This window comes from Oncorhynchus kisutch, linkage group LG12 (assembly GCF_002021735.2).
Source record: "Oncorhynchus kisutch isolate 150728-3 linkage group LG12, Okis_V2, whole genome shotgun sequence".
NCBI lineage: Eukaryota > Metazoa > Chordata > Actinopteri > Salmoniformes > Salmonidae > Oncorhynchus > Oncorhynchus kisutch.
Window position 1 is genome coordinate 24845396 of NC_034185.2, and position 24948 is coordinate 24870343.

At 43.9% G+C, this 24948-nt stretch overlaps 1 protein-coding gene across 9 annotated transcripts in view; it reads left to right on the forward strand.

Moving 5' to 3' along the window:
• adgrg6 (adhesion G protein-coupled receptor G6) overlaps nt 1–24948 on the forward strand; it is a 55036-nt gene that overhangs the window by 17872 nt on the left and 12216 nt on the right. For 2 of the 9 annotated variants that reach the window (XM_031837190.1, XM_031837186.1), the window contains exons 3-19: nt 3573–3923; nt 6156–6758; nt 7983–8030; nt 9983–10048; nt 11337–11405; nt 13333–13398; nt 13514–13582; nt 13985–14053; nt 14369–14446; nt 21666–21754; nt 21929–21981; nt 22110–22148; nt 22358–22500; nt 22808–22919; nt 23232–23320; nt 23621–23822; nt 24061–24226. In XM_031837190.1, the coding sequence (XP_031693050.1) occupies nt 3573–3923; nt 6156–6758; nt 7983–8030; nt 9983–10048; nt 11337–11405; nt 13333–13398; nt 13514–13582; nt 13985–14053; nt 14369–14446; nt 21666–21754; nt 21929–21981; nt 22110–22148; nt 22358–22500; nt 22808–22919; nt 23232–23320; nt 23621–23822; nt 24061–24226 (2312 nt within the window). The remainder of the gene's footprint in view (nt 1–3572; nt 3924–6155; nt 6759–7982; nt 8031–9982; nt 10049–11336; nt 11406–13332; nt 13399–13513; nt 13583–13984; nt 14054–14368; nt 14447–21665; nt 21755–21928; nt 21982–22109; nt 22149–22357; nt 22501–22807; nt 22920–23231; nt 23321–23620; nt 23823–24060; nt 24227–24948) is intronic. The other 7 variants (XM_031837187.1, XM_020496544.2, XM_031837188.1 and 4 more) reach the window with 7 other exon arrangements.

Below are 24948 nucleotides of genomic sequence, written 5' to 3' on the forward strand. Positions count from 1 at the left end.
GCAAAACTGATAGAGACATACCCCAAGCGACATACAGCTGTAATGGCAGCAAAAGGTGGCTCTACAAAGTACTTAAGGGGGCTGAATAATTTTGCACGCCCAATTTTTCAGTTTTTGAGTTGTTAAAAAAGTTTGAAATATCCAATAAATGTCGTTCCACTTCATGATTGTGTCCCACTTGTTGTTGATTCTTCACAAAAAAATACAGTTTTATATCTTTATGTTTGAAGCCTGAAATGTGGCAAAAGGTCGCAAAGTTCAAGGGGGCCGAATACTTTCGCAAGGCACTGTATAATGGTGCAATCTTGACGCTATCAAATCTGCACTCTTTTTTTTCTTTAGGGCACAAGGAAACAAATGTACAGCGAATAATTATCTGAAAACTCCTGGTCGCATGGCAAAGTATTTCATTGCATATGCTACCAAATTGGTCGCACTTTAGAGCCCTGAATATGTATGATAATGCTTGAGACTAATGTTGCTGGCAGTAGTAGTTTTTTCTTTGACTGGGCCTCACAGTGCATTCGGAAAGTATTCAGACCCATTCACTTTTTCCACATTTTGTTACATTACAGCCTTATTCTAAAATTGATTCAATTAATTTATTTCCTCATCTATCAACATAAAATACCCCATAATGGCAAAGCGAAAACAGTTTTTTAGAAATATTTCCAATGTGTAAAAAAATTTAAAACAGAAAGGCCTTATTTACATAAGTATTCAGACCCTTTGCTATGAGACTTGAAATTGAGCTCAGGTGCATCCAGTTTCCATTGATCATCCTTTAGATGTTTCTACAACTTCTTTGGAGTCCAACTGTGGTAAATTCAATTGATTGGACATGATTTGTCTAATATAAAGGCACATACCTGTCTATATAAGGCCCACAGTTGACAGTGCATGTCAGAGCAGAAACCAAGCCATGAGGTCGAAGAAATAGTCCATAGAGCTCCGAGACAGGATTGTGTCGAGGCACATCTGGGGAAGGGTAACAAAACATTTCTGCAGCATTGAAGGTCCCCAAGAACAGTGGAAGAAGTTTGGAACCACCAAGACTCTTCCTAGAGCTGGCCACCTGGCCAAACTGAGCATTCGGGGGAGAAGGGCCTTGGTCAGGGAGGTGACCAAGAACCCGATAGTCACTCTGACAGAGGTCCAGATTTCCTCTCTGGAGATGGTTGTCTTTCTTAAAGGTTCTCCCATCTTTGCAGCACTCCACCAATCAGACCTTTACTGTAGAGTGACCAGACGGTAGCCACTCCTCAGTAAAAGGCTCATGACAGCCCCCTTGGAGTTTGCCAAAAGGCACCTAAAGAACTCTGACCATGAGAAACAAGATTCTCTGGTCTAATGAAACCAAGATTGAACTCTTTGGCCTAAATGCCAAGCGTCATGTCTGGAAGAAACCAGGTACCGCTCATCACCTGGCCAATACATCCCTATGGTGAAGCATGGTGGTGGCAGCATCATGCTGTGGGGATGTTTTTCAGTGGCAGGGACTGGGAGACTAGTCAGGCTCGAGGGAAAGATGAATGTAACAAAGTACAGAGAGATCCTTGATGAAAACCTGCTCCAGAGGACTCAGGACGTCAGACTGGGGCGAAGGTTCACCTTCCAACATGACAGAGACCTTAAGCACACAGCCAAGACAATGCAAGAATGGCTTCGGGACAAGTCTCTGAATATCCCTGAGTGGCCCAGCCAGAGCTCGGAGTTGAACCCGATCTAACATTTCTGGAGAGACCTGAAAATAGCTGTGTAGCGACACTCACCATCAAACTGACAGAGCTTGAGAGGATCTGCAGAGAAGAATAGGAGAAACTCCCCAAATGCAGGTGTGCCAAGCTTGTAGCGTCATACCCAAGAAGACTCGAGGCTGTGATCCCTGCCAAAGGTGCTTCAACAAAGTACTGCGTCAAAGGTCTGAATACTTATGTAAATGTGATATTGTATTTATTTTCTTTTTCTTTTTTTGGCCCCAAAAAATAAAAAAAAGTTTTTGCTTCGTCAATATGGGGTATTGTGTGTAGATTGATGAGGGAGAAAAAACGATTTAATTCATTTTAGAATAAGGCTGTAATGTAACAAAAGTGTGGAAAAAGTCAAGGGGTCTGAATACTTTCCGAATGCACGTTAATAGGTGTTTGTGGACCAGGAAAAGGAACAGCCACTTAAAGCTGTAATGTGGTCGGCCTGAGTGAGTGGATTTAGTAGAGGGCACATGTTGGCAGGTATAACAGGGCCACAGTAGGACCAGGCTGTAATCTGACCCTGCATCAGCCATTCACTGCAGGGTACATAACACTTCTAATGAGTCATTTTTCTGAAGCAACAACAACTCTGGACTGGAATCAGGCGATAAACAAAAACGTGTGGTTTTGGTAGTATTTTTTTCCAGTGGTTAATTTGCTCTTACTGTTCCCTCGACCCTCTCCAAGGGTAGAATTCTCTGGATTGTTGCCTTCCAGGTTTCCTAATACCTGATTTGATTCAGTTTGTAGAGAAATCACACCTCAAAGGTAACATGGCTCCTGCCTGTAAGTCATCAGGATCCAGGATCAGAGAGTTAGGCAAGTAAACGAAAACACCCAACATAACAACTGCTGATTTCCATTGTATGGGTGTTATCCAGGGTTTGGCTTTTGAATTGTAATATAAATGTTCCTGAAATTTCATAGAGAAAGACTTACAGAAGATACACTGTTGCTCACAATCAAGTTAAAAAGTTGGATCAATAAGCTAATGGAGAAGAGAAAAACACTGGCCATATTGAGATTGTTGTATTTAATTCTGTCTTATTACAGTTCTAGAAGACTCTATTACATTACCGTGTTAAATGACTTTGAACAATTCTGAAAGGGATCCCATCATTATGCCGACTTTGAGTGTCTTCTGACTGTACTAGCTACGTACAGTCCTTGTTTGAGTTGAGCCTATGTTTAGATGTCTGCAGACCACTCTCAACACTATTCACATTTAATGTTTATTTATGCTAAATAAAATAGACGGTCTTGTAACTTGTGTTGAATGCCGATCAAGAATGGTACTTGACAAATTTGCCTTGCTTTGCAGTGGTATTTTGCTCAAATGTTTCTGCCAATAAACAGAAACATGGTTTTGGCTCACACATTAGTCTGACCTGGATGAACATAAGTCATTGTTTTCTGAGTGAAGGTTTTTTTCCAGCCCATTACATTTTTTATCCGTGCATAGTCTTTAGATTACCTTTAAATCATAGCTATGGTATTTTATTATCTCAACATATATTTTTCAACTGCATAAGTAGAATTAGTGTCTTTTTTCACTGACTGACTCTTGTCTCTTTGCTACTCCTAATCTAAATCTCCTGTAAGTCTAAACTTGAGATGGTCCCTGTTGTCTGACTCTATTGGTCCACTAACACAGTCTCTCTGACCTCTGACATTGGCCTTGCACTGGCCTTGCACTGTTGCACTACTGACCTGACTCCTCCTCCACTGCCTTACCTGTCCTGTCCTGGTGTCCCCTGGTGTCTTCCTGTACTCCCTGGTGCTGGGGTATAGTAGTGACAACATGTCCATGTTTTGCTTCAGCAGTGTTGAGCTGTAGTAACTCCAACTGCGTTGTGGTGCTCACGGACTCCCAGGGTACCTTTACCTCCCCCTGCTACCCCCAAGTGTACCCCAAAAGTCAGGCCTGCAAGTGGACTCTGCAGGCCCCGGCTGGATTCATTGTGCAAATAACCTTCTTCGACTTTGATCTCGAGGAGGCTCTGGGGTGCATCTATGACCGCGTCATTGTCAACACCGGAAACCAAGATGTGAAATTTTGTGGCTTGACAGCCAACGGACTGACGCTAAACTCCACCAGCAATGTGATGGAGATGTCATTTAACTCAGACTTTAGCGTCCAAAAGAAAGGATTCAATGTCAGTTACAGACAAGGTATGTTTTAAAGCGGGCACATTTTTACAGGTATATTTGAATGATTATGATTTTTATGGTTATTATTGTTATTATGATTCTTCTGTTTTATAGTTTGAATGTTTTTACATGACATTTTATTTTCTGTTTTGAACGTGGTAGTTTAGATGTTAGTGTTTAGCCATGCTCTATGACAGTAAGCTTGAGGTATTTATAAGTAATTCCCCACGTCATTTTAGAGGGATTTCACGTTACACAAACATCAAACATCTCCGCCATTATACTAACCAAACAGCAACAACATGGCTTAAGGACAAACATGTCTTCCATCCATTATGCTTAAAAAAGTACCCTTTTTCTTTCTTATTTCTGACACACGGCAGTGCTTCGGCCTTTAACATACTCAGTTCCTTTCCCTCGAATACCAAAAGCGCTAATAACTCAAATGTTGTATTCTCAATATCAGAGAAACCTATGATTTCTAATAACATTGATTGTTTTATAGTGTATAGCCTATAAATGGTGTATGTTCGGTTTATAGAATCCTAGTCCCAGCCTTTATTTAGGCACCACATGTAAACCCTGCACATCAAAGAGTTACAGTAAGTGTAATATGCACATAGTTCCACCCCCCCCCCCCCCCCCTTCCAGTAACCTTTTAAAGAGCACTAATCCATCAAATTCACTCCTAGCTTGAATAGAACCTCCGATATACATCGAGTCCAAGTGCGAATCAAGTGTCAGGGACTGGTGCCGTAGCTGTTCAATGCCTTCACATTATTAACATTTTCACAATTCTGGAGACCAATTTTACTGTGAGAGACCACAGGACAAAAAGTTTCAGCCAGTCAAGTTGGAACATGGTATGCTTTGCAATATGCAAGCAATCTTTCTGTTGCTGTGAAACACCAGGGAGGCCAAGGAAACCCTGCTTTGGGGGGTTTCCACAGTGCATTGTTCTGGTTGGCTCCTTTGCTGTCCTCAAGCATTGGGTATCAATTTAACGCATGGCTGTCTGATGAGCTAGAGTTGTCAGCATCTATCATTTAAATTGAATAATTCATACAGTGCATCACGAGTCTTGTGGTCTAAGCTCCTATTGGGTTTAAACTCAAGGTGATATCCCAACCGGCAGGCAACCTATTGAACTTGGTTTTCAATCTGTTGGCAGTCCAACGTCCTGCCTGGAGCCCTGGAATCATATGACGGTGTCACAGTAAGCCCTGGCCTTTCCGTATGGCTTGCAAAGCAGATCGGAGATCAACAACACAAACAGAGCCCTGCAGGATCTATCAAAAGGGCCTCTCAACTGTGTCAAATCCTGATACCACATTCAAAGCTGAGTTTTTCCATTCCAAATTGGCTGTCACTCTGGCAGTGGGGATGGCCAACAGCAACAAACCAGAGCTTCATTAAAATAAAACGTGTCAGAAAGTATGGAATGAGTGTACAGGACATTTAAAAAGGAACAGAAAAAAACTTTTTCTTCCTTAAAAACCAAATTTATTGGTGGGAAGGGGGAATGTGGAGTGATAGTTGACATTTTCATCTTAGTGATAAGAGGAAGGCCTGAGATGTCACCTGCTGACTGACACTGTTCATCCTCTGGGCTGTGGAACACTCTGCAGTCATATAACGATGATGTGGAGATGGTGCCTCATTAAATGAAAAAACGGGAATAACGACAGACAGCAGGAGAGTGACACATGAAGATTATTCAATCGGTTAGCCTCATCATCTAGACGTGGTAATTTATGTAGTGCCTCACATTAACTTTTATTCTCCCACACTCATCAGTCAGTGAATTAGCCTTTTAAGCATTCAAAAGTCAGAGTATGACTGAATAGCAGTAATGGCCGGCATTAGTCAGGTAAATGGTGAGTTTACCAAGACATATGGATTATTAGTTGTGTCGTTACTCAGACAAGATGTTCTGTACAGTTTCATTTAGAGCCCCTGGTTCTACTGAACATCTGACAGTCATCTAATGCCGTGGTTCTCAACTTCAATCCAGGAGATCCACAGTGCTGGTTTTTGTTCCAGCCCAGTACTAACGCAACCGATTCAACTGATCAAAGGCTTAATGATTAGTTGATGACTTGATGAGACAGGTTGAATTTTTAAACTTTTGTATTGGAGGCAGCTCTGCCCCGCAGGAAGAATGATTGTGATCGGTTGATTCGGCAGTTTAATTAGGCCTGGAGGTGAAACACTTTGTTCTCTAATGCTCTTCTTTCTACTTGTGTGCTGTAGTTGCCGTGGCGCTGAGGAACCAGAAGGTCATGTTGCCGAACGGCAATGGCAAAGTGGTCAAGGTCTCCAATTCAGTGACCATACCGACCCTTCAGCAGTTCACCGTGTGCTTTGAGGTAGCCCGCTCCAACCAAAAGAACAAGGAAACCATCTTCTCTTACACCCGGCAAGAGGACAGCAGTGGTGATGAAGCCCTAAGTTTCGGAATGAACCAGGATGGAATGGCACTGGTCATGAGTAACGAGACATGCCTGGTAGACTCTATCCTCAATCCCTCGGACTTCACCTCCACCATGAAGCCGTTCTGTCTCACATGGGCCTCCACCACAGGCATGGTGACCCTTTACTACAACAGCAACTACCGGACCAAGACCTGCCCTAACACAAGTGGGCGCTTGGTGGGGGCCGGGGGCCTCTTCAGGCTAGGGGGCAAGAATAGCTTCGATGGGACCATCTATAACTTCCGCCTCTGGGATAACGCCATGAGCATGACACAGTTGGCCGCCCTTACCTGTGACGCCATCGGCAACGTCATTGACTGGGACAACAGCTTCTGGGACATCCCCTCTTCGCTGGCACAGACAGACAGAACACTGAGCTGCAGTGAGTATCCAAATATAGTCATATCCTTTGCACACTGGTATGTTCTATTTATGATGACTTATTTCCCGTCAGCAGAACTTCAATGGTGTTTGACTGACAGAAGTCTATATATTGTTATCGGGAGTATTTCCTGGTTCATTAGTAACAGTTCATGCAATATTATTCCAAGTGATACACTAGTTATGAGAGAACCTAAAATGGCATCTAAATCCTAAGTAACTCAAACAGTCCAGTGTTATCCAAACTGCTAAGGAAGATGAAAGCAGCAGCAGCAGGACAAAGATATGCTCCATGTCTCTACCTTTGAAAGTATTAGGAATCTGTTTGTAGCGATAGGAGCGTAGCCACAGCGAAAGGAGCCAGGGGTGTCGTGAAATGTCTGCCGATTGCCCGGTGCCCACTAGAGAATGGTGCTGTGTGTGGTTTAGCTGTGGAAAGTACGAAGTGCAGAATCATGCATTTCTCCTACCCGTTATGAGTCTCACAGAACACACACACAGGCCCCATGGCTGAGGAAACACTTTTTTTTTTAACTTATCCCCATTCCCGAAACACTATCTGCTCGGCTACAGCTTGGGCCTGAGAGTCTGTGAAAGAGTTCAGCTCAGAGGACTTTTAAGATCAAAGTGTAGGAGTTCCCTTCCCCCACCCTAAGCTCTCCCTTTCACAGAGGTGCACAGAGAAAGATGTCTGTCTCTCGGAACATTCCCCTAACTCTTGTGTTAGCCTTGAAACTGCTCATGGGTGTGGATGATCTGGAACATCCAGCTCTCTCTTTTGTACTCAGAGCAATGTTTCTCAATTCCATAACCCACCACACCGCAGTCGGAGTTAAGATCTCTGCTGCTGCTCCAGTCCAGAATCATACATACCAGAAGTGAAAGCAGATAGAATCTCGCTCTACTCTACTGTACACTATTTAGAAGAGGAGTAGGGTAAGGTAGGCAATATACTGTTGTTCAGAAGTATATCAACTCTGGTGTATATTTAAATGTCCTTGTGTCCTTGTTCGTCTTTACATCAACACACCTCCATGTGGCATTGTGGTCCGTTAGATTATTACATGTTAATTCACTTATTAATAAGTACATATGTTTGTCAAGACAAACAAATGCTTTGCTTTGCCCACAGGAGTTTGTTTCCATGTCACTGGCTGATGCAGCTGCTGCTAGTTAAATGGCTGACTGTTGTGATACCTACTCATGTCAAGTTCTCTCTTTACAGTCTGTTTCCCACATTGCATACACTTAACAACAGCTGTTCCATCTAGTGGTGAGTGTGCTGCTAACAACTTGATTGCTTTGTGAAAGTTGCTTGCTTGAGTGCTTAGTGCCATGGGAGATGCATGTGAAATAGGGTGTTAACTAATGTAACGTTTAAACGAATGGTTCCAGGAAACGGAGGGTTGCGTTAGTTATATTATGGAGGAACTTTCTACCTAGACTCTGGACGTAACATGTCAATGATAAATCAGGTCCCAGTTAGAGTCATCTACAGTCAATATGCCAAATCTGTACACCGATAGATGATTATTAGTCTTGCGTCATACATTGAAAGCCTCAACTCAAGATCAACCAGGTGAAGTTCTAAGTTATTTCTCTGATCCCAGACTTTGTGTCGTGACAAAATGAGACTCTGCATGATGCGATTCTGTCCCTGCTTTGAATAACAGCAATGTATCTGCCAGCCTCGTCTGTCCAGGGCTTCTAATGCAGGAAACACATTAAAGACCCCATGCTTACAGAGCAGACAGTGACTTCTTAGGAACTAAGATGTAACAACCAAACCCCATGTACACTGATCCATAGCTGAGCCAATGATGTTGTCAGGAGGCTGAGGGGCTCAAACCTTAGGTAGTCTGGTATGTAGTCTGGTATGTAGTCTGGTAGGTAATCTGATTGGTAGTCTGGTAGGTAGTCTGATTAGTAGTCTGATTGGTAGTCTGATTGGTAGTCTGATAGGTAGTCTGGTTGGTAGTCTGGTAGGTAGTTTGATTGGTAGGTAGTCTGGTAGGTAGGTAGTCTGATTGGTATTCTGGTTGGTTGTCTGATTGGTAGCCTGGTTGGTAGTCTGATTGGTAGCCTGGCTGGTAGTCTGGTTGGCCAAAAGTGTATGGCACGCAAGGCTGTAGCTGTAGTCTGTCTGGTGTAAACTAGCTCTGGGCTAATTATCAGGCTTGTGAAAAGGACTGGCCCCAGTGAAGCTCTTTGGGCCTTCTTTCATCTCCCTGTAAGGTCAGTGGAGGAGTGAATGTCTGCATGGCTAAACTCTGTCAGAGATCCACTATTCACTGAGTCCTCACAGTCCTGACCCAGGCACGATGGGGTTGTTTACTCTTGTTGGTCTGCTAGTCTAGATATATGGAATAGCACTAGCCATTCATCCACATCACCTAAGGCAAAAGGCTTTTTGAGTGGGAATGATGGGTACTGGCCTGGGAGTGACAAGATAGTCGTTTCTGATGTTTCACATCTATGTGGACTCAGCAGTGCATGAGGTAGTTGTTGAAGACTGATTATTGTAGTCCACCAGCCACCAGAACGATGGGTCAGTGGACCATAGAACAGTGTCAGTAATGACAACTCACATCCACTAACTGATATTAAACATGGCCTCTCTCTCCTCTGACATGTCATTACTTTTCATTACCAGCGATTATCAAATTGATTAGCCATGTCCATCAAGTCCAGGTGGGTCTGTCTCGCTGTGTTCTCCTCTGATCGCTCTTCTGTTTAAGAACATTAGAAAATATGCGAGGGGTGCACGCAAAGCAGCATCATCCCTGTATCACAAAGTGCTGCATATTTTATACAAGAGAGGAAGTGTTGGTGGTTGGACTGGGCACAGCTATAGACCAGTGAGGAAAATATCAAACTCCTCACTCTTTTCAACAAGATGATATGTATTTAGGCTTATGAAATTCCAACATTTATATGGCAGATCATTCTGATTATTTATTGACATTTCTGGGTCCCATACCAGCCTGAGAGCATGTAGCTAGCTGAGCGGCTGCTGGGAAACTGTCAATCATTTTACAAGGGCGGTGCTTAATACCCAGCCCGAAGTCATGCCAAATATAAATGTTTGATGAATGTATAATGTGTGGGCCTGTACTGAAATTAACATAATAATGCATAAACTTGTTTGTTCCTTTTAATCACTCACCATGGGAAATATTGTTGATTAAGCTGATTTAACATGTTTATTTCCAATCCACTTTGAAGGTACCTCTGTACCCATCTACACATCACACACCACCAGCTGTTCTTCTCCTGGACTGAACTGCCCAGGTAGGAAACCAACGACTGTTACGCAGATCAATCATTTACAACAGACAGTACAATGATTATCAAACATCACATAATAATCAATTATTAAGTGTGATTGAATATTGATTAACATACTTAGACATACCATTTGACCCTTCTTCCACATGTTTGTGTGTAAGCTCCCCGTTATGTTTTATTCATCTTGTATTTTTATATATATTTTTTACATATTTAACATATTTACATCCTGCCAGCATTTTAAAAGGCACACAGTGCTTCACTCTTTCTACGTCACTTTGCATTGATGGCCACGGTATCGAGTCAATGCAGATTATGACGTAATTTTATGGAGCCTCTGTGGAATCACATTGAAATGGGTCCAGTTTGACCCCATGTTCTGGATAAGATGATGCAGGGTTAATATGGCCTCTCCTTCCCATAGACATCAGCCAGAGCTAGATGTTGACTTACAAGCGACACTTTCCAAAATGTCAGTTCTCTTGCTGTGAGTAAATCTATTAAGCTCTGTCTATGGTGCATTTATTCAGAGGTCAACTCTTATATACTTTGCTTATAAGAAACACCAGTAGCACTGTGCTGGAGATTCAACAAGGTGATGAAAATAAATGACACAAGGATGAAGCCCATCAAAGAATGGCCTCTGTGGGTGATTTTAGTATTTGGCCTGCCAAGTTTTTTGAAGAAAAAATATGGAAATATTTAGACATAAAAGACTGTAAAATCACCAGGAAATGAGCTCAACGTGATTTTAATTTAGGAAATCTGTCCAAGAATTCACATGCATAAATAGAGACATATGCGATCGTATCCCAATGTAATCAAGGTTTGATATGATTCTGTTTTTCTCAAATACTATATCTGATTGAGATTCTTGTGGTCAATTTGCAGTGTACAAATGATTTATAACTATGTTCTAGCCCCCCGACCATCTGCTCAAGGAAAAATCGCCCTACGGCTGAATGTAATTGGGGACCCCTGACTTTGTGTATGTTTTACCAAAGAAATCAAGTTCAACTCTAAACCTGTTGATCCTATCCTAGTAGAAACCGTATGTTTACTGAGTAAATGTTAAAACTGTCTTTCATAGACGTGCTAATCATCGCTTCTAAAGCTACTGCATCACACAACTGGACAAGATTTCTCTGCATATTTGTATTTATATTCCTTATGCTATGCTTCATTGCGCCCTCAGTCATCTTTTGTGGCTGGTGGATGGTGCATTTGTGTTGTCTCACTTTACATCCAATTAATGCATATGTAACCTTTCTCCATACATCCCTGCAACCAGCAACATTAACTCCTACCAGCTCATCCATTATCACCACTAACATGATTTCTACTAATTCAACAACCCACGGTAAGCATCCATCCCTCCTTCACATTGTTTGTAAAGATCACATGTTATTTTCAGCCTATCTGTTGTTATGAAGGTAAGCCAATACGATCTACTTAAAGCTAGAATCCTTAGTTTGGACTTTTTTGGAAGTATAAATGAATGATACAGACCCATTGATTCTTGAAGAAAATAAGTTGGAAATGCCTCAACTATCATACGCCATCAGAATCCAAAATGTAAGCTTATTTTACTCCAATGTTTGTAAACAACGTAAATGTAAACACTGTATAGCCCCAAAACATTGTTGAAACTATAATCTTGACATCATGGATAGTCAGTCCTTGCATCCATAGCTCTGTCTGTTAATCTGAGAGTGATTCCATTTCTCCAGGCCCATCCCTCAGCTTTTTACCCAATCAGAGGTGGGTTGATGGCTTTGTTATTGTTTTAATTAGGGACTCTAGCTTTAATGCAGTTTGCAGCTGATGGATCACCACTGTTTTAATCAATATGTAAAATGTCCACTGACTTAGGGGATATTTACATGTGGCCCATTAAACTAGAGAGATTTAGGTCTTATCCCAAAGCCTCTGTGATTGCTCCGATGGTTCCCTCTGAAATACCACACAGCCAATTCCAATCTATTAAACCCACATAATACTGAATCCACTGTTTGAGGAATGGAGGTGCATTCACATCAACTTCTATCTAATCCAAGAAAATGTGTTGATAAAGGAAGTTTATGATTTGATTAACTGTCAATGGCTCATATGAAACGCTTGGTTAATTTCTGAAATTAAATTCATTTCCCAGCCCAAATAAATAAAGATTTGTGAAAAGCAGCCACCTGTTTTATCAAGTAGGATTCTGTAATGAGGGAAGACTCTTATTAAACATGAAAGATGAAGACTTGAAGAACAGCTGTGTTTGAGTTATTTGGCAGTTTGGTGGGTTGCAGGCCATGCAGTAGGTAAACACCATGTCTCTGATACTGTACTTCAGTGGAGGCTTGTGGGAGGAGCTATAGGAGGACAGGCTCATTGTAACAGCTGGAATGGAATAAATGGATGGTATCAAACACATCAAACATATGGAAACCACATGTTTGACTCCATTTCAAAACATACCATTGCTGCCTTTACAATGAGCCTGTCCTCATATAGCTCCTCCCACCAGCCTCTATTGCTGTACTTACTACCTAATGGGTTTAATGCAGGAGACATTTCATCATTTTCTTATCTGACCCATCGTTGAAGTAACGCAAACAAGGTCCTGGGTTTTCCCTTTTAAGTTTGAATCGACTATATATTGACTATATATATTTAGACATGATATATTTAGACATGACGTCAATTGGATGGTTCAACAAGATTGATTTAGCTCACTGTACACTCTTGGAAGATAAGGTGCTATTTAGAACCAAAAAGGGTTCTTCGGCTGTCCCCATAGGAGAACCCTTTGAATAACCCTTTTTTGGTTTGTGGTAGAACCCTTTTGGGTTACATGTAGAACCCTTGCCACAGATGGTTCTACATGGAACCTAAAAGAGTTCTACCTGGAACCAAAAATGGTTCTCCTCTAGGGACAGTCAAATAACCCTTTTGGAACCCTTTTTTCCAAGAGTTTTGACTGTCCCCTATCCAAAACAGAGTACAATGGTTCACTTGACAGTCAAATGTAACTGTCCTGTCCTCAGGCTGTATCACAACCAGCCGTGATTGGGAAATCCCATAGGGCGGTCGCACAATTGGCCCAGCGTCGTCCTGGTTTGGCCGGTGTAGGCCGCCATTGTAAATATGAATTTGTTCTTAACTGACTTACCTAGTTAAATAAAGGTTATATGAAAAAAATGACCAACTCATACCCATCTACGTCTATGATCTCAACCTCAGCTCTCAATACTTCACCATCTTTTATTCATCTCATACTGTCTGCTGTCCATCACCAGTTCTCTCTGCTACCACTTCATCTGCCACCACTACTAGCATGCCTCTAACTACCAGCTCAACAACTGGTAAGACCATCTTTACTTCTAAACATTATTTTCCCTCTAGAGATGAATGCCTCAACCATTAACCACTTTGGTATTATACCCTCCTTTTGCTGTCTTGTGCTGTCAATGTCACCAGTTCAAACCACTACCCCGACCACTCCTGCAGCTACAACTAATGTTCCAACATTACCCAGCACAACCACTGGTAAGGTATCTCTCCCAATGGAACTGATCGCAGTTTATGCAAATTGTATCTGATTATAGTTATAGTGCGAATTGCATTTTTCTGAATGTGTTACTTATAAGGCCTTTATAAACACTTCAATTTTGGTACATCCATATAATATGTCTACGTAGTTTATTCTGATTTCCCTCTCAGAACATTTAGCAAACACATGACATTTGGCAGTAACTACATTGTCATTTACTTTCAGGAAAAAAGGTAAAGATGAGAGATCTTGCCAGTGAGGTTGTTAATGGCATGGCCACGTGTTGACCCATATAACCCCATGCATACTCTCTAGTGCATTGCTTATTGTTTGTGTGTATGTGTGTTCATTTCACTCTTTCAAACAATTTAGTTCACATTTGCTGTCCTTGTCACCAGTTACTCAAACCGTTATCCCATCTGCAGCAGCCGCTACTAACACAACTCTATTCTACAGCACAACCAATGGTAAGATTTGTCTATTTGTTTTTTCTTGTTTTGTTCTCGGCTTGTGGCAGGTGCCTTCATGTGTTGGGAATGGGTTTGAAAGCAGTGCTATCCTTGACCAACTTGTAACTTTCCACATGGATTAAGCTGGGAAAGCAATTGTCATGGCTTCTCAGTGGGAGTATGTTTTCCCATCTTACTTCCTTTTAACAATGGACTCTTGGTTCTTGACATTTTGGAAACACCTCTAGTAGCCCTGTATTGTGTGTTTGCCGTTATTGCCTTCCATTTTATTTTAACAATTATTTTGACAATTTTCCACCCATGTTCTACCAGCACCGACAGCTTCTGCTACTACTATTGTTTCAAACCCAGCTACAACTAACTCACCTACCACTAACAACACAGTGCATGGTAAGACAGCCCACTTTCCCTTTTGCCTGTTAGTGACTACGGACTGATTGGGGAGAATTCAATATCAACTGTCTATTTTGATCCCTTTTGTCTCAAATGTGTCTCTCTTAATTGTGAATTTCATTTTCTATCCCTTACTCTTACTAACAGTGACAAATCCTCCCCTATTATCCCTTACTACCACTAACACACCAGCTAACATCACTACTACCGCTAACACACCAGCTAACATCACTACTACCGCTAACACACCAGCTAACATCACTACTACCACTAACACACCAGCTAACATCACTACTACCACTAACACACCAGCTAACATCACTACTACCACTAACACACCAGCTAACATCACTACTACCACTAACACACCAGCTAACATCACTACTACCACTAACACACCAGCTAACATCACTACTACCACTAACACACCAGCTAACATCACTACTACTCCGAGTAAGGCTTAACAGAAAAAAGTATACTGTATACCTTTGTTCAGTACACCTTGCCTCTATCACTTTGTGCAAAAAGACCTCAAAGTGTAGTCTGAAGACATGGGGCCTCTATTTTTCTATGTTTGGGATCCAAATGACTAATTACTAATATAATCAAGGTAGACTAGACGTCACAAGGTTTTAGGATGTGTTTATAACGGTTTCAGAAGTAGTTAATATACACAGCTTCAAAATGAGACACTTGACTAATCACATACTATTTCTAGCTTCCACTTCTTCAGTAGTTGAAGCTTTTACTTTGTTCTTGGTTTCTTCTACTATCATGTCTTCTGTCATTGCTCAGATTCCGCCCAGCTGGGTAAAACATACACTTGGGAAATCTTGAGATACTCTCCTTGCTGACTTAGTTGTGCTGTCACTCTTGCTAACATTGTCTGAAGCCACTACTACACCACCGTCCTCGACTAACCTGTCTTCTACTGTCTTGTCCACCAACATCATTACCCTGGGTAAGACACACACATCTCCTTGACTTGTTTGTAGTGAGACGCAGCAGCTTCCTTTGGCAAACTGTTCTCTCTCTCAACCTGTCTGCTTGCCTGTCACTCTATCCTGTCCTCAGCCAAAATGCATTTGACAATATCTGTATCTTTTCTGTCAACTCAAAATGAAGGTCTAGTTAACTGCCATAAATCTAGGTGATCCTAATATTGTATTCTTCCATACAGCGGCTACTATTTTGTATTTGTTTATTCAGTTACAGTATATGCTGGATGTCAGTCTGTATTTAAAATATGTAACCTGCTTTTTACCTTGACTGGACTGGTGCGCCACATACAAGGAGAGAACAGTGTATCTGTGGTCTTTGCTCTGGCTCACCCCCTGGCCAGTAGCCTCCCCCCCCCCCCCTCCCCCCCTCCCCCCCACACCAGGCCTCACGTCGTGCCTGGTCCCCACAGCTCTAGAACCTCACTGGGCTACATCTCTACCCCCCTCTTCTGGCCCGTGAGGAAGAAACCTGAGGCCACCATCAGACCCATCCTCTAGCCGACCAAGCATCCTCCTGTACCCCAGGTGATCACAACAACAACAGCGCTGGTGGCCAGTAAGACACACCATATCCAGGGCCACGACCAGTCCCCAGGGGTTGTTCCCAGGGCGACTGGTGGATGTTGGGAACAGTAGGGATGAGGAGGACCTGGAATCTTTCCCAGCAGCGGCATCAGCATCACTCAGCAACCGTAAGAAGAGTAAGCCCATGGCCCCCACCACTGGGTGCCACTGAGTCCCAGCAGAGAGAACAGCAGCAGCACTGTGAACTGGACTAAGCCCCTGGTGGAGGACACATCAGGCTTTGAGCCATTCATTTACGACCTGGACCTAGGGGACAACCCCTTCAGCCTCTTCCAATATGACTCACCCTACTCCCTGGATGAAGGCCTGGCTCTGGCTGCCTCTGGCCCACACAACCTTTCCCACACTGGGGCTGGAGTCAGCACTGAAGGCCCAGACCGTGTGACTATGGGCGGCTCTGTTACTGCCGGGGAGGAGGGGAACATTTACACAATCAATCAGAGCCCAGTTTACCCTGGGAGGCGTTGGCAGGAGGCATTCTGGCAGAGGCTGGAGGAGAGGCTGGGACTGGGGAGCAGGGTGGGGTGGTAGCAGCACACAGCAGCTGGACTCAAATCCCTCCTTTCAGCACGGCTCCAGACAAGACAGGTGTGCAAATGGATCAGGCCCGGCCAAGCAGCGGCTTCAGTGAGCAAAAAGCAGAGAGAATCACACAGGCCCACTCAAATATCGCCACACAGTCTCCCTCATTATTAACAATAGCAGAGCTCAGAGTCTCTATGAGGGTCAAGATGATCTCTGAAAGTGACCTCACAATGGAGATCTCCAGACCAACAGTCTACTACACCCTAACCTACTCCCATACCTACCGTGTCTACTACACTGCAGCAGCTCCAGCCTCCAGATAGCCTATGGGCAGTTGTGATTACAGATTTATCGGTCCCTAACTCCCTCCATACCTCACCCCACCTCTCCCTACCCTGCGTTCTCCTCCTTACCCATCCGCAGGATGGAACAAGGTGATGTTAGTCATTCAGGACACGTCAGCCTAGCTGCCACTGAGACCGACCCGGTGCTCTTGGAGAGTTCACAGGCGAGTGTGCTGCAGCCTTCAATGGAGGTTCAAAGTGATTTATTGATGCGGGAGGGCACAAGGCCCAGTCCACTGTCTCTGTCAGTCCTTAAAACAGCTCTAACACCTGTCCTTGAGGAAACACACCTCTCTTCCTCTGACAAACACCACAGTGACCTGGTTTTACCCTCTTTAATATTATGTGTTTTATTTCACCTTTTATTTCACCAGGTCGGCCAGTTGAGAACAAGTTCTCATTTACAACTGCGACCTGGCCAAGATAAAGCAAAGCAGTGTGACACAGACAACAACACAGAGTTATACATAAACAACAATAAACAAGTCAATGACACAGTAGAAAAAAAAGAAAGTCTATATACAGTGTGTGCAAAAGGCATGAGGAGGTAAGGCAATAAATAGGCCATAGGAGCGAATAATTACAATTTAGCAGATTAACACTGGAGTGATAGATGAGCAGATGATGATGTGCAAGTGGAGATACTGGTGTGCAAAAGAGCAGAAAAGTAAATAAAAACAGTATGGGGAAGGAGGTAGGTAGATTGGATGGGCTATATACAGATGGACTATGTACAGCTGCAGCGATTGGTTAGCTGCTCAGATAGTTGATGTTTAAAGTTGGTGAGGGAAATAAAAGTCACCAGCTTCAGCGATTTTTGCAATTCGTTCCAGTGACTGGCAGCAGAGAAATGGGGGGAAAGGCGGCCAAATGAGGTGTTGGCTTTGGGGATGATCAGTGAGATATACCTGCTGGAACGTGTGCTACGGGTGGGTGTTGTTATCGTGACCAGTGAGCTGAGATAAGGCGGAGCTTTACCTAGCATAGACTTATAGATGACCTGGAGCCAGTGGGTCTGGCGACGAATATGTAACGAGGGCCAGGCGACTAATCTGAGAGGTTTGTCACGTACATCCCATCTATTTGTCACTCCTATCACAGAACAACTACACCACCAGGCGCTCCTCCCAGCCACCATGCCAGACGAATGGGCCTCCTCTCAGTCCTCAGCTCCTAATACAATCTCCCCAAGCAGACAGGAGTGGATGGATGTGTTGCCCACCACATTCAGCTTGGTCTCTCTCAGCACTGACCCCCTGTCTGAGACAGCCTTGCCAGAGAAGCTTCATATCACCAATTTTACCGAATGGGAAAGTAAAGATGGGATGGAGAGACACTCGGCTCCAGAGTAAGGAGAGGAAGTCCACGTCACCCGTAAGTGGCTCTTCCTCCTCTCCATCTCCGATCTCTCTCTTCCGCCCCAGCACGCAGAGCAACCCATCTGTATCCCAGCTTGGACACCATGGGACCTTACACAACTATGATGATGGATCTGAATATGTCTCCCAGACCAGCCCTCTCCTCCTCCATGCTAGCCCCCTCTCCCTCTCCAGCCCTGCCAACGCCATACATCAGCAGCACATCGTCAGAATATGGCAACGCCGTTACCCATGAACCGCAGCGGCAGGCATATATGCATGAATTAGGCTGGTCACGGCCAGTCAGCGGTCCTGGTTGTGTGATTCACACAGACACACACTCTCCGCCATGACCTCCAGGTCAGATCAGCTCATGTCAGATGCTTCTGAATCTCCCGTATTCCACAGACCGATGACAACAAACGCTCCTCGTATTGGAGAGCTAGCGCCTCACTGCCCACCAGACCAATGGCTGCATTCCGACAATCCTCTACACTCACTGGCAGCCAGTCAGAGCCCACTCAGCCTGCTGGAACTGATGGAACACTGGCCTGGCCTGAAGAGAGCAGAGAGAACACAGCATTGTCCACTTCCCCAGACACACAGCTCACTGCTGCTGCCTCTGGTAACCTCACCATTAGGCTGCAATTATACAGCCCACCACTGTTACCACAATTATGCAGCCTCCTTCTGCCTCAAACACACAGTCTGCCATATACACACAACTCACCACTGCTAATAAACAGCCAACTGTTTCTCCAAATATCCAGTTCACCGATAGCCTCTTACGGCCCTAAACACCTACCAGGCTGGGGCTAGCCCTGTATCAGTCTCCTTCAGAGCCAACCACAGTGAGGACACACAGGGTAATAGACATGGACCGGCCCTCATCTAACACACACCCTCCACTGCTGTAAGCACGTCAGTAAGCAGATTGGGCCCTGGCAACAATGTGACTGTGAATCAGAGCACCGTCACAGACAAAGAGACACAGACCACTCCCATGCCACTAGCCGTCATTGACATGAATCATCAGTCTTTTGTTCCTACAGAGAGCCCCTACTTTCCTCTTACCACTCCACATGAAGTGCTGAATGCAGGCAGTGGCACGGTGTCTACCACACACGCCATCGCACGTACCACAGCCTGCATCACGGGCACCCCTGTTCTCGCCCCATGCCATTGTAAAACTCGCTTTAATTTTTCATGTCTGTGTGGACTTGAACTGGGAACAGTATGTTTTGCAATAACAACTTATACAGTGCAAGAGTGTTCGACGAGTAACATTTTGTTATGTTACAGCGTTATTCCAAAATTGATTACATAAAAAAATATCCTCAGTAATCTACACACAATATACCATCATGACAAAATGTAAACAGGTTTTTTTATTTATTTTGCAAATGTTTTACAAATGAAAAAAACAGAAATACCTTATTTACATAAGTATGTATACACTTTGCTATGAGACTCGAAATTGAGCTCAGGTGCATCCTGTTGTTTCTACAACTTGATTGGAGTCCACCTGTGGTAAATTCAATTTGTTGGACATGATTTGGAAAAGTACACACCTGTCTATATAAGGTCCCTCAGTTGACAGTGCATGTCAGAGCAAAAACCAAGCCATGAGAAGAAGGAAGAAGGAATTGTCCGTAGAGCTCTCCGAGACAGGATTTTGTCGAGGCACAGATCTGGAGAAGGGCACCAAAACATTTTCTGCAGCATTGAAGGTCCCCAAGAACACAGTAGCCTCCATCATTCTTAAATGGAAAAGGTTTGGAACCACCAAGACTCTTCCTAGAGCTGGCCACCCGGCCAAACTGAGCAATCGGGTGAGAAGGGCCTTGGTCAGGGAGGTGACCAAGAACCTGATGGTCACTCTGACAGAGCTCCAGAGTTCCTCTGTGGAGATGGAAGAACATTCCAGAAGGACAGTCATCTCTGTAGCACTCCACCAATCAGGCCTTTATGGTAGAGTGGCCAGACCATGAGAAACAAGACTCTCTGGTCTGATGAAACCAAGATTTAACTATTTGGCCTGAATGCCAAGCATCACGTCTGGAGGAAACCTGGCACTATCCCTACGGTGAAGCATGGTGGTGGCATTATCATGCTGTGGGGATGTTTTTCAGCGGCAGGGACTGGGAGACTAGTCAGGATCGAGGCAAAGATGAACGGAGCAAAGTACAGAGAGATCCTTGATGAAAACCTACTCCAGAGTGCTCAGGACTACACATGAGTGGCATCGGGACAAGTCTCTAAATGTCCCTGAGTGGCCCAGCCAGAGCCCGGACTTGAACCCGATCTCTGGAGAGACCTGAAAATAGTTGTGAGTGCAACACTCCCCATCCAACCTGACAGAGTTTGAGAGGATCTGCAGAGAAGAATGGGAGAAACTCCCGAAATACAGGTGTACCAAGCTTGTAGCGTCATACCCAAGAAGACTCGAGGCTGTAATCATTGTGCTTCAACAAAGTACTGAGGAAAGGGTCTGAATACTTATGTTAATGTGATATTTCCAAGGAAAACTGGTGAAAATCAGGCTGATGATTTGAGGTTGTGTTGTGATTTTGGACGGGCCGTAGAACATTAACATTGGCGTGTACTGTAGGTGACAAATCACTGAACTCTAGAATGGCCTCTTCTCTGCTGATGGGGCCCAGCTCTCATCTTGTGATTTCAAGTTTTTAATAATACATGTTTTTTGGGAGACTTCCAATACTGTTATCATTTGATTTTAGAGCAAATGACTGCTCCTCTAAATGTAATCTGTTATTGCTCTACGATAGAAAATCGATGAAAAAAAGAACACTCTTGATCAACAAAGATAAATATATATATATATATCTTTTGAATACTTCAGAACTTTCTGAGGTGACCTATCTACCGAATATCTAATTACTGGAGTCTCCGAAGAAAAGTTTTGATATGGATTAGAAACAGCATTGTACTGTACTAAGATCAGCAGTAACAACAGAAGAGGCTTGGGAGCCATCTTGTGATGGCTGTGAGGCATAGCAGCAGATCACCAACACGGTCAAACAAGAGTGATGTACTACACGGTACATGCTCTCATTTACAATCAATCATTTGGGCACTGAATACAGATCAGTCATATAATGGCATGTACTATATCTATTAGTTCTATTTTGATTACTGTCATCTAGGATGATAACAGAGTATTTTAATTTAGCCTCTTCCTTATGAAACCCCCCCCCCAAGTTTTTTATTCCGTGGAAGAACAGCTTGTCAACATCATTTGTCGTATGAAATTGGATTTTACTTAACTCAATTGTGTCTCAACCCTTGCACTCCTGCTATGCAGCACAGACACGTGTTCCATCGAGAGGTGTAAAATGAACTGCGTCAAATATAGATTGATGTGTTTTCTTTTCAATTGCAGAGGGTCTTTTCTACAGGATCTTCTTTCTTGTCCGTGACAAGGAGGCCGACGTAAGAGAGTCTGACGTTGAGAAATCTGTTGCACAATGGGTAAGGCTTCTGGTCATGTTCAATTCATCTTGTATCAAATCATCAATAGAATACAAGATGAACTCAATTCATTCCATTTACATTTAGCAGACGCTCTTATAGTGCATTACAATTAGTGCAGTCATCTTAAGATGGCTAGGTGAGAACTTCACTGTTTTACTGGTTCATTTACAGCTCAATCAAACATTCCAAAACTGGACACACATGGTCTATGTCGCTAATGTCAGGTAAGCAATTAGATCTTTGTACCATCATAAAATGCAGCTCCATGTCCATTCTATGTAGTTTTCTTTACAGCTGTATTGCAGATCAATAATGTTGATCGCCCTCCATTTCCTTTTTATCTTGTTCCCAGTGTCCAGCCTTGCAGTGACTTACAGCTAGAGAGTAAAAGGTAAAGACAATATTTAATATGGTATAGTAGGTAGGGAGTTGTTCCTGACCACATCACGTGACTCGGGAAAACTCTGTGCCTTTACAACCCTAATCCTAAAAGAAGAATGGTAATTCACTAGGTCTTTCCATGTGAATTAAGTATCCTGTTACTCTTCTTCCCTCTTCATTCTTCCCCACCCATCTTCCTCTTCCTTCTCCACCCTCCAGATACACCTGCCGGGCCCTGCTGGTCTACAAGACCACCACCAACGTGACCCTGGGAGAAGCTGCCATCTCCACCAGGATGGGCCGAAGCGGCACCAGCATCAGCAACAGACTGGAGCTAGACACTGTCGCCGTGCAGTCTGTCGGTAGGACATGATCTCACCCAGACCCATTTAAATCACTTCAATGCCTCCCTTCTTACTGCAGGAAGTGACTGGGGCAGCAATCCTCACCAAGATCACAAAAACATGACCCTCACATAGCCCAGAGGAAGAACCCAATTTCACAGCGCACGGTTACACATCGACTCTAAAGCACCTCCTAATTAGATTAGGTTTGAAATGTGAATGCCTCGAAGGTTTCTGAACATCTTATTGTAGTCATTGGATCTTAATATATTGCTGGTGTGCAGTGTTAAAAATGTTCTGCTGCATGCTTTTCTCTGTCATTCAGAGAACTGCACGGGGGAAACTCCCCTCCATTACATCTGGCCAGAGAGCAGACCAACGGTCACTCAGTACATCCCCTGTTTCCCCAACAAAGACCAGACTGCATCCAGAACATGGTGAGACTGACACATTCACTGTATCAAATGATGTCCTATCTTTATACAAACAATTAGCAAGTTCATTTTCATTTCCAGAAATATTACATCACCCATTTCCATTTATATCAGTGGGATATCAATGGGATGTCAATGGGATATCAATGGGATGTCAATGGGATATCAATGGGATATCGATGGGATATCAGTCTGCTTTTAAAAGATCTAAGAACTTGACATTGCTGATATTCTGACAATGAACGCACTCATTTGTTGAGGTAATTTATCTTTCCTCAAAATACCAGATTGCATTCTGTGCTTGTTTATCCCCAGTGTGATCAGCCCCCTGAATTACACAGCGTTTTGGTGCGCCCCAGACCTCAGGAATTGCATTGCTATCGATAACATCAAAGTGTCAGCAGGTAGGCCACAGACATCTTCACGCTCTCTCAAATCACTTTAATGACTCCACAGCAGAGGAAATCAAAATGGCTGCCCGAATGAATACTTGAGATGTATTTGATCTCAACACACTGCTCTTAGAGACATAGAGGGACAGAGATGCCCACTGAGATGCAATTTTAGAGATAAAACGTGTGTAAACGCCCTCACCGTGGCAGACAGTGGGCAGTCATCAGACAGCTGATAATACGTGTCTATTGACAGCCCAAGGAGAGCTCTCTAGATGTTTATCCATCTCCCTTCTTACTGTCTCCGAACAGAGAATGCTGCCGAAGTCGCCCTCCAACTTGATAATATCACCAACAACGAGCTCTCCGCAGACGAGGTGTTCAAGGTGGTGGGAAAGGTTAAGGAGCTGGTCAAAGTGGCCAAGATCAACACCCATCTGGCCAAAACCGTAGTTAGCATCCTCTCTAACGTGATGACCAGCTCCGTGTCAGCCCTGGTTACATCCTCAGCGTGGTAAGATACTCCTCTCTGCTCCCATTGCGATTGTCTTTCCTCTCCTCAGAACCCACCTCTTACTGAGTGTCCAGCATGCTGGGAGGGATACATACATGAGTGATGACTATATCTCACAGGTAGATCTACTGTATGGGGTCTGTGTGGTCTCTTTGTACCAAAGTACCAAAGTACTGTGATACACTAGTGAAAGTCCATTTTTGTGATAACCCCTAAATGTCTCTCTATCTATGTGTAGCACATTGAAGACGGTGGATGAGCTGGTTCAGAAGATAGAGTTTGATGGGCCTACAGAAAACATAACCTCTAAAAATCTGGCTCTGGGAATTTCAGCCTTCAAGTACAGCAAGTTCAATGGGACCTCCTTCAGTGCCTTCATACACCCCAACTCCACAGACCTCCAGGTACTCACTAAACAGTTAGGGTCAGTGTTATACACAAGAGTTATAGAGATTAGTATTATCTGCTGCACTGTCCTGTATTATGATAATGAACTCATTCCACATAGGTAAAACATGTTTTTTTCTGTTACCACCCAGTTGATGATATTTGATTCCTACTATATATATACACGTCTCTGCTGTGCACAAAGCTCATAACATCCATACCTGGCAGTTGTTGTTTCATTCACAGTCAATGTGCCCTGAGAGTCAATAGGGGTTGTTATGCCCCACCACTACTCCTACTGTGTGTGTGAGCCAGTCAGGCAGTCCACCAGTCAGGCAGTCCACCAGTCAGCCAGTCCACCAGTCAGCCAGTCAGCCAGTCAGCCAGTCCACCAGTCAGCCAGTCCACCAGTCAGCCAGTCAGCCAGTCCGCCAGTCCGCCAGTCCACCAGTCAGCCAGTCAGCCAGTCAGCCAGTCCGCCAGTCCGCCAGTCCACCAGTCAGCCAGTCAGCCAGTCCGCCAGTCCACCAGTCAGCCAGTCAGCCAGTCAACCAGTCAGGCAGTCTACCAGTCAGGCAGTCCACCAGTCAGGCAGTCCACCAGTCAGGCAGTCCACCAGTCAGGCAGTCCACCAGTCAGCCAGTCAGCCAGTCAGCCAGTCAGCCAGTCAGCCAGTCAGCCAGTCAGCCAGTCAGCCAGTCAGCCGGGGCTTCCAGGAAAGCCTTCCTGTGGAAACTCT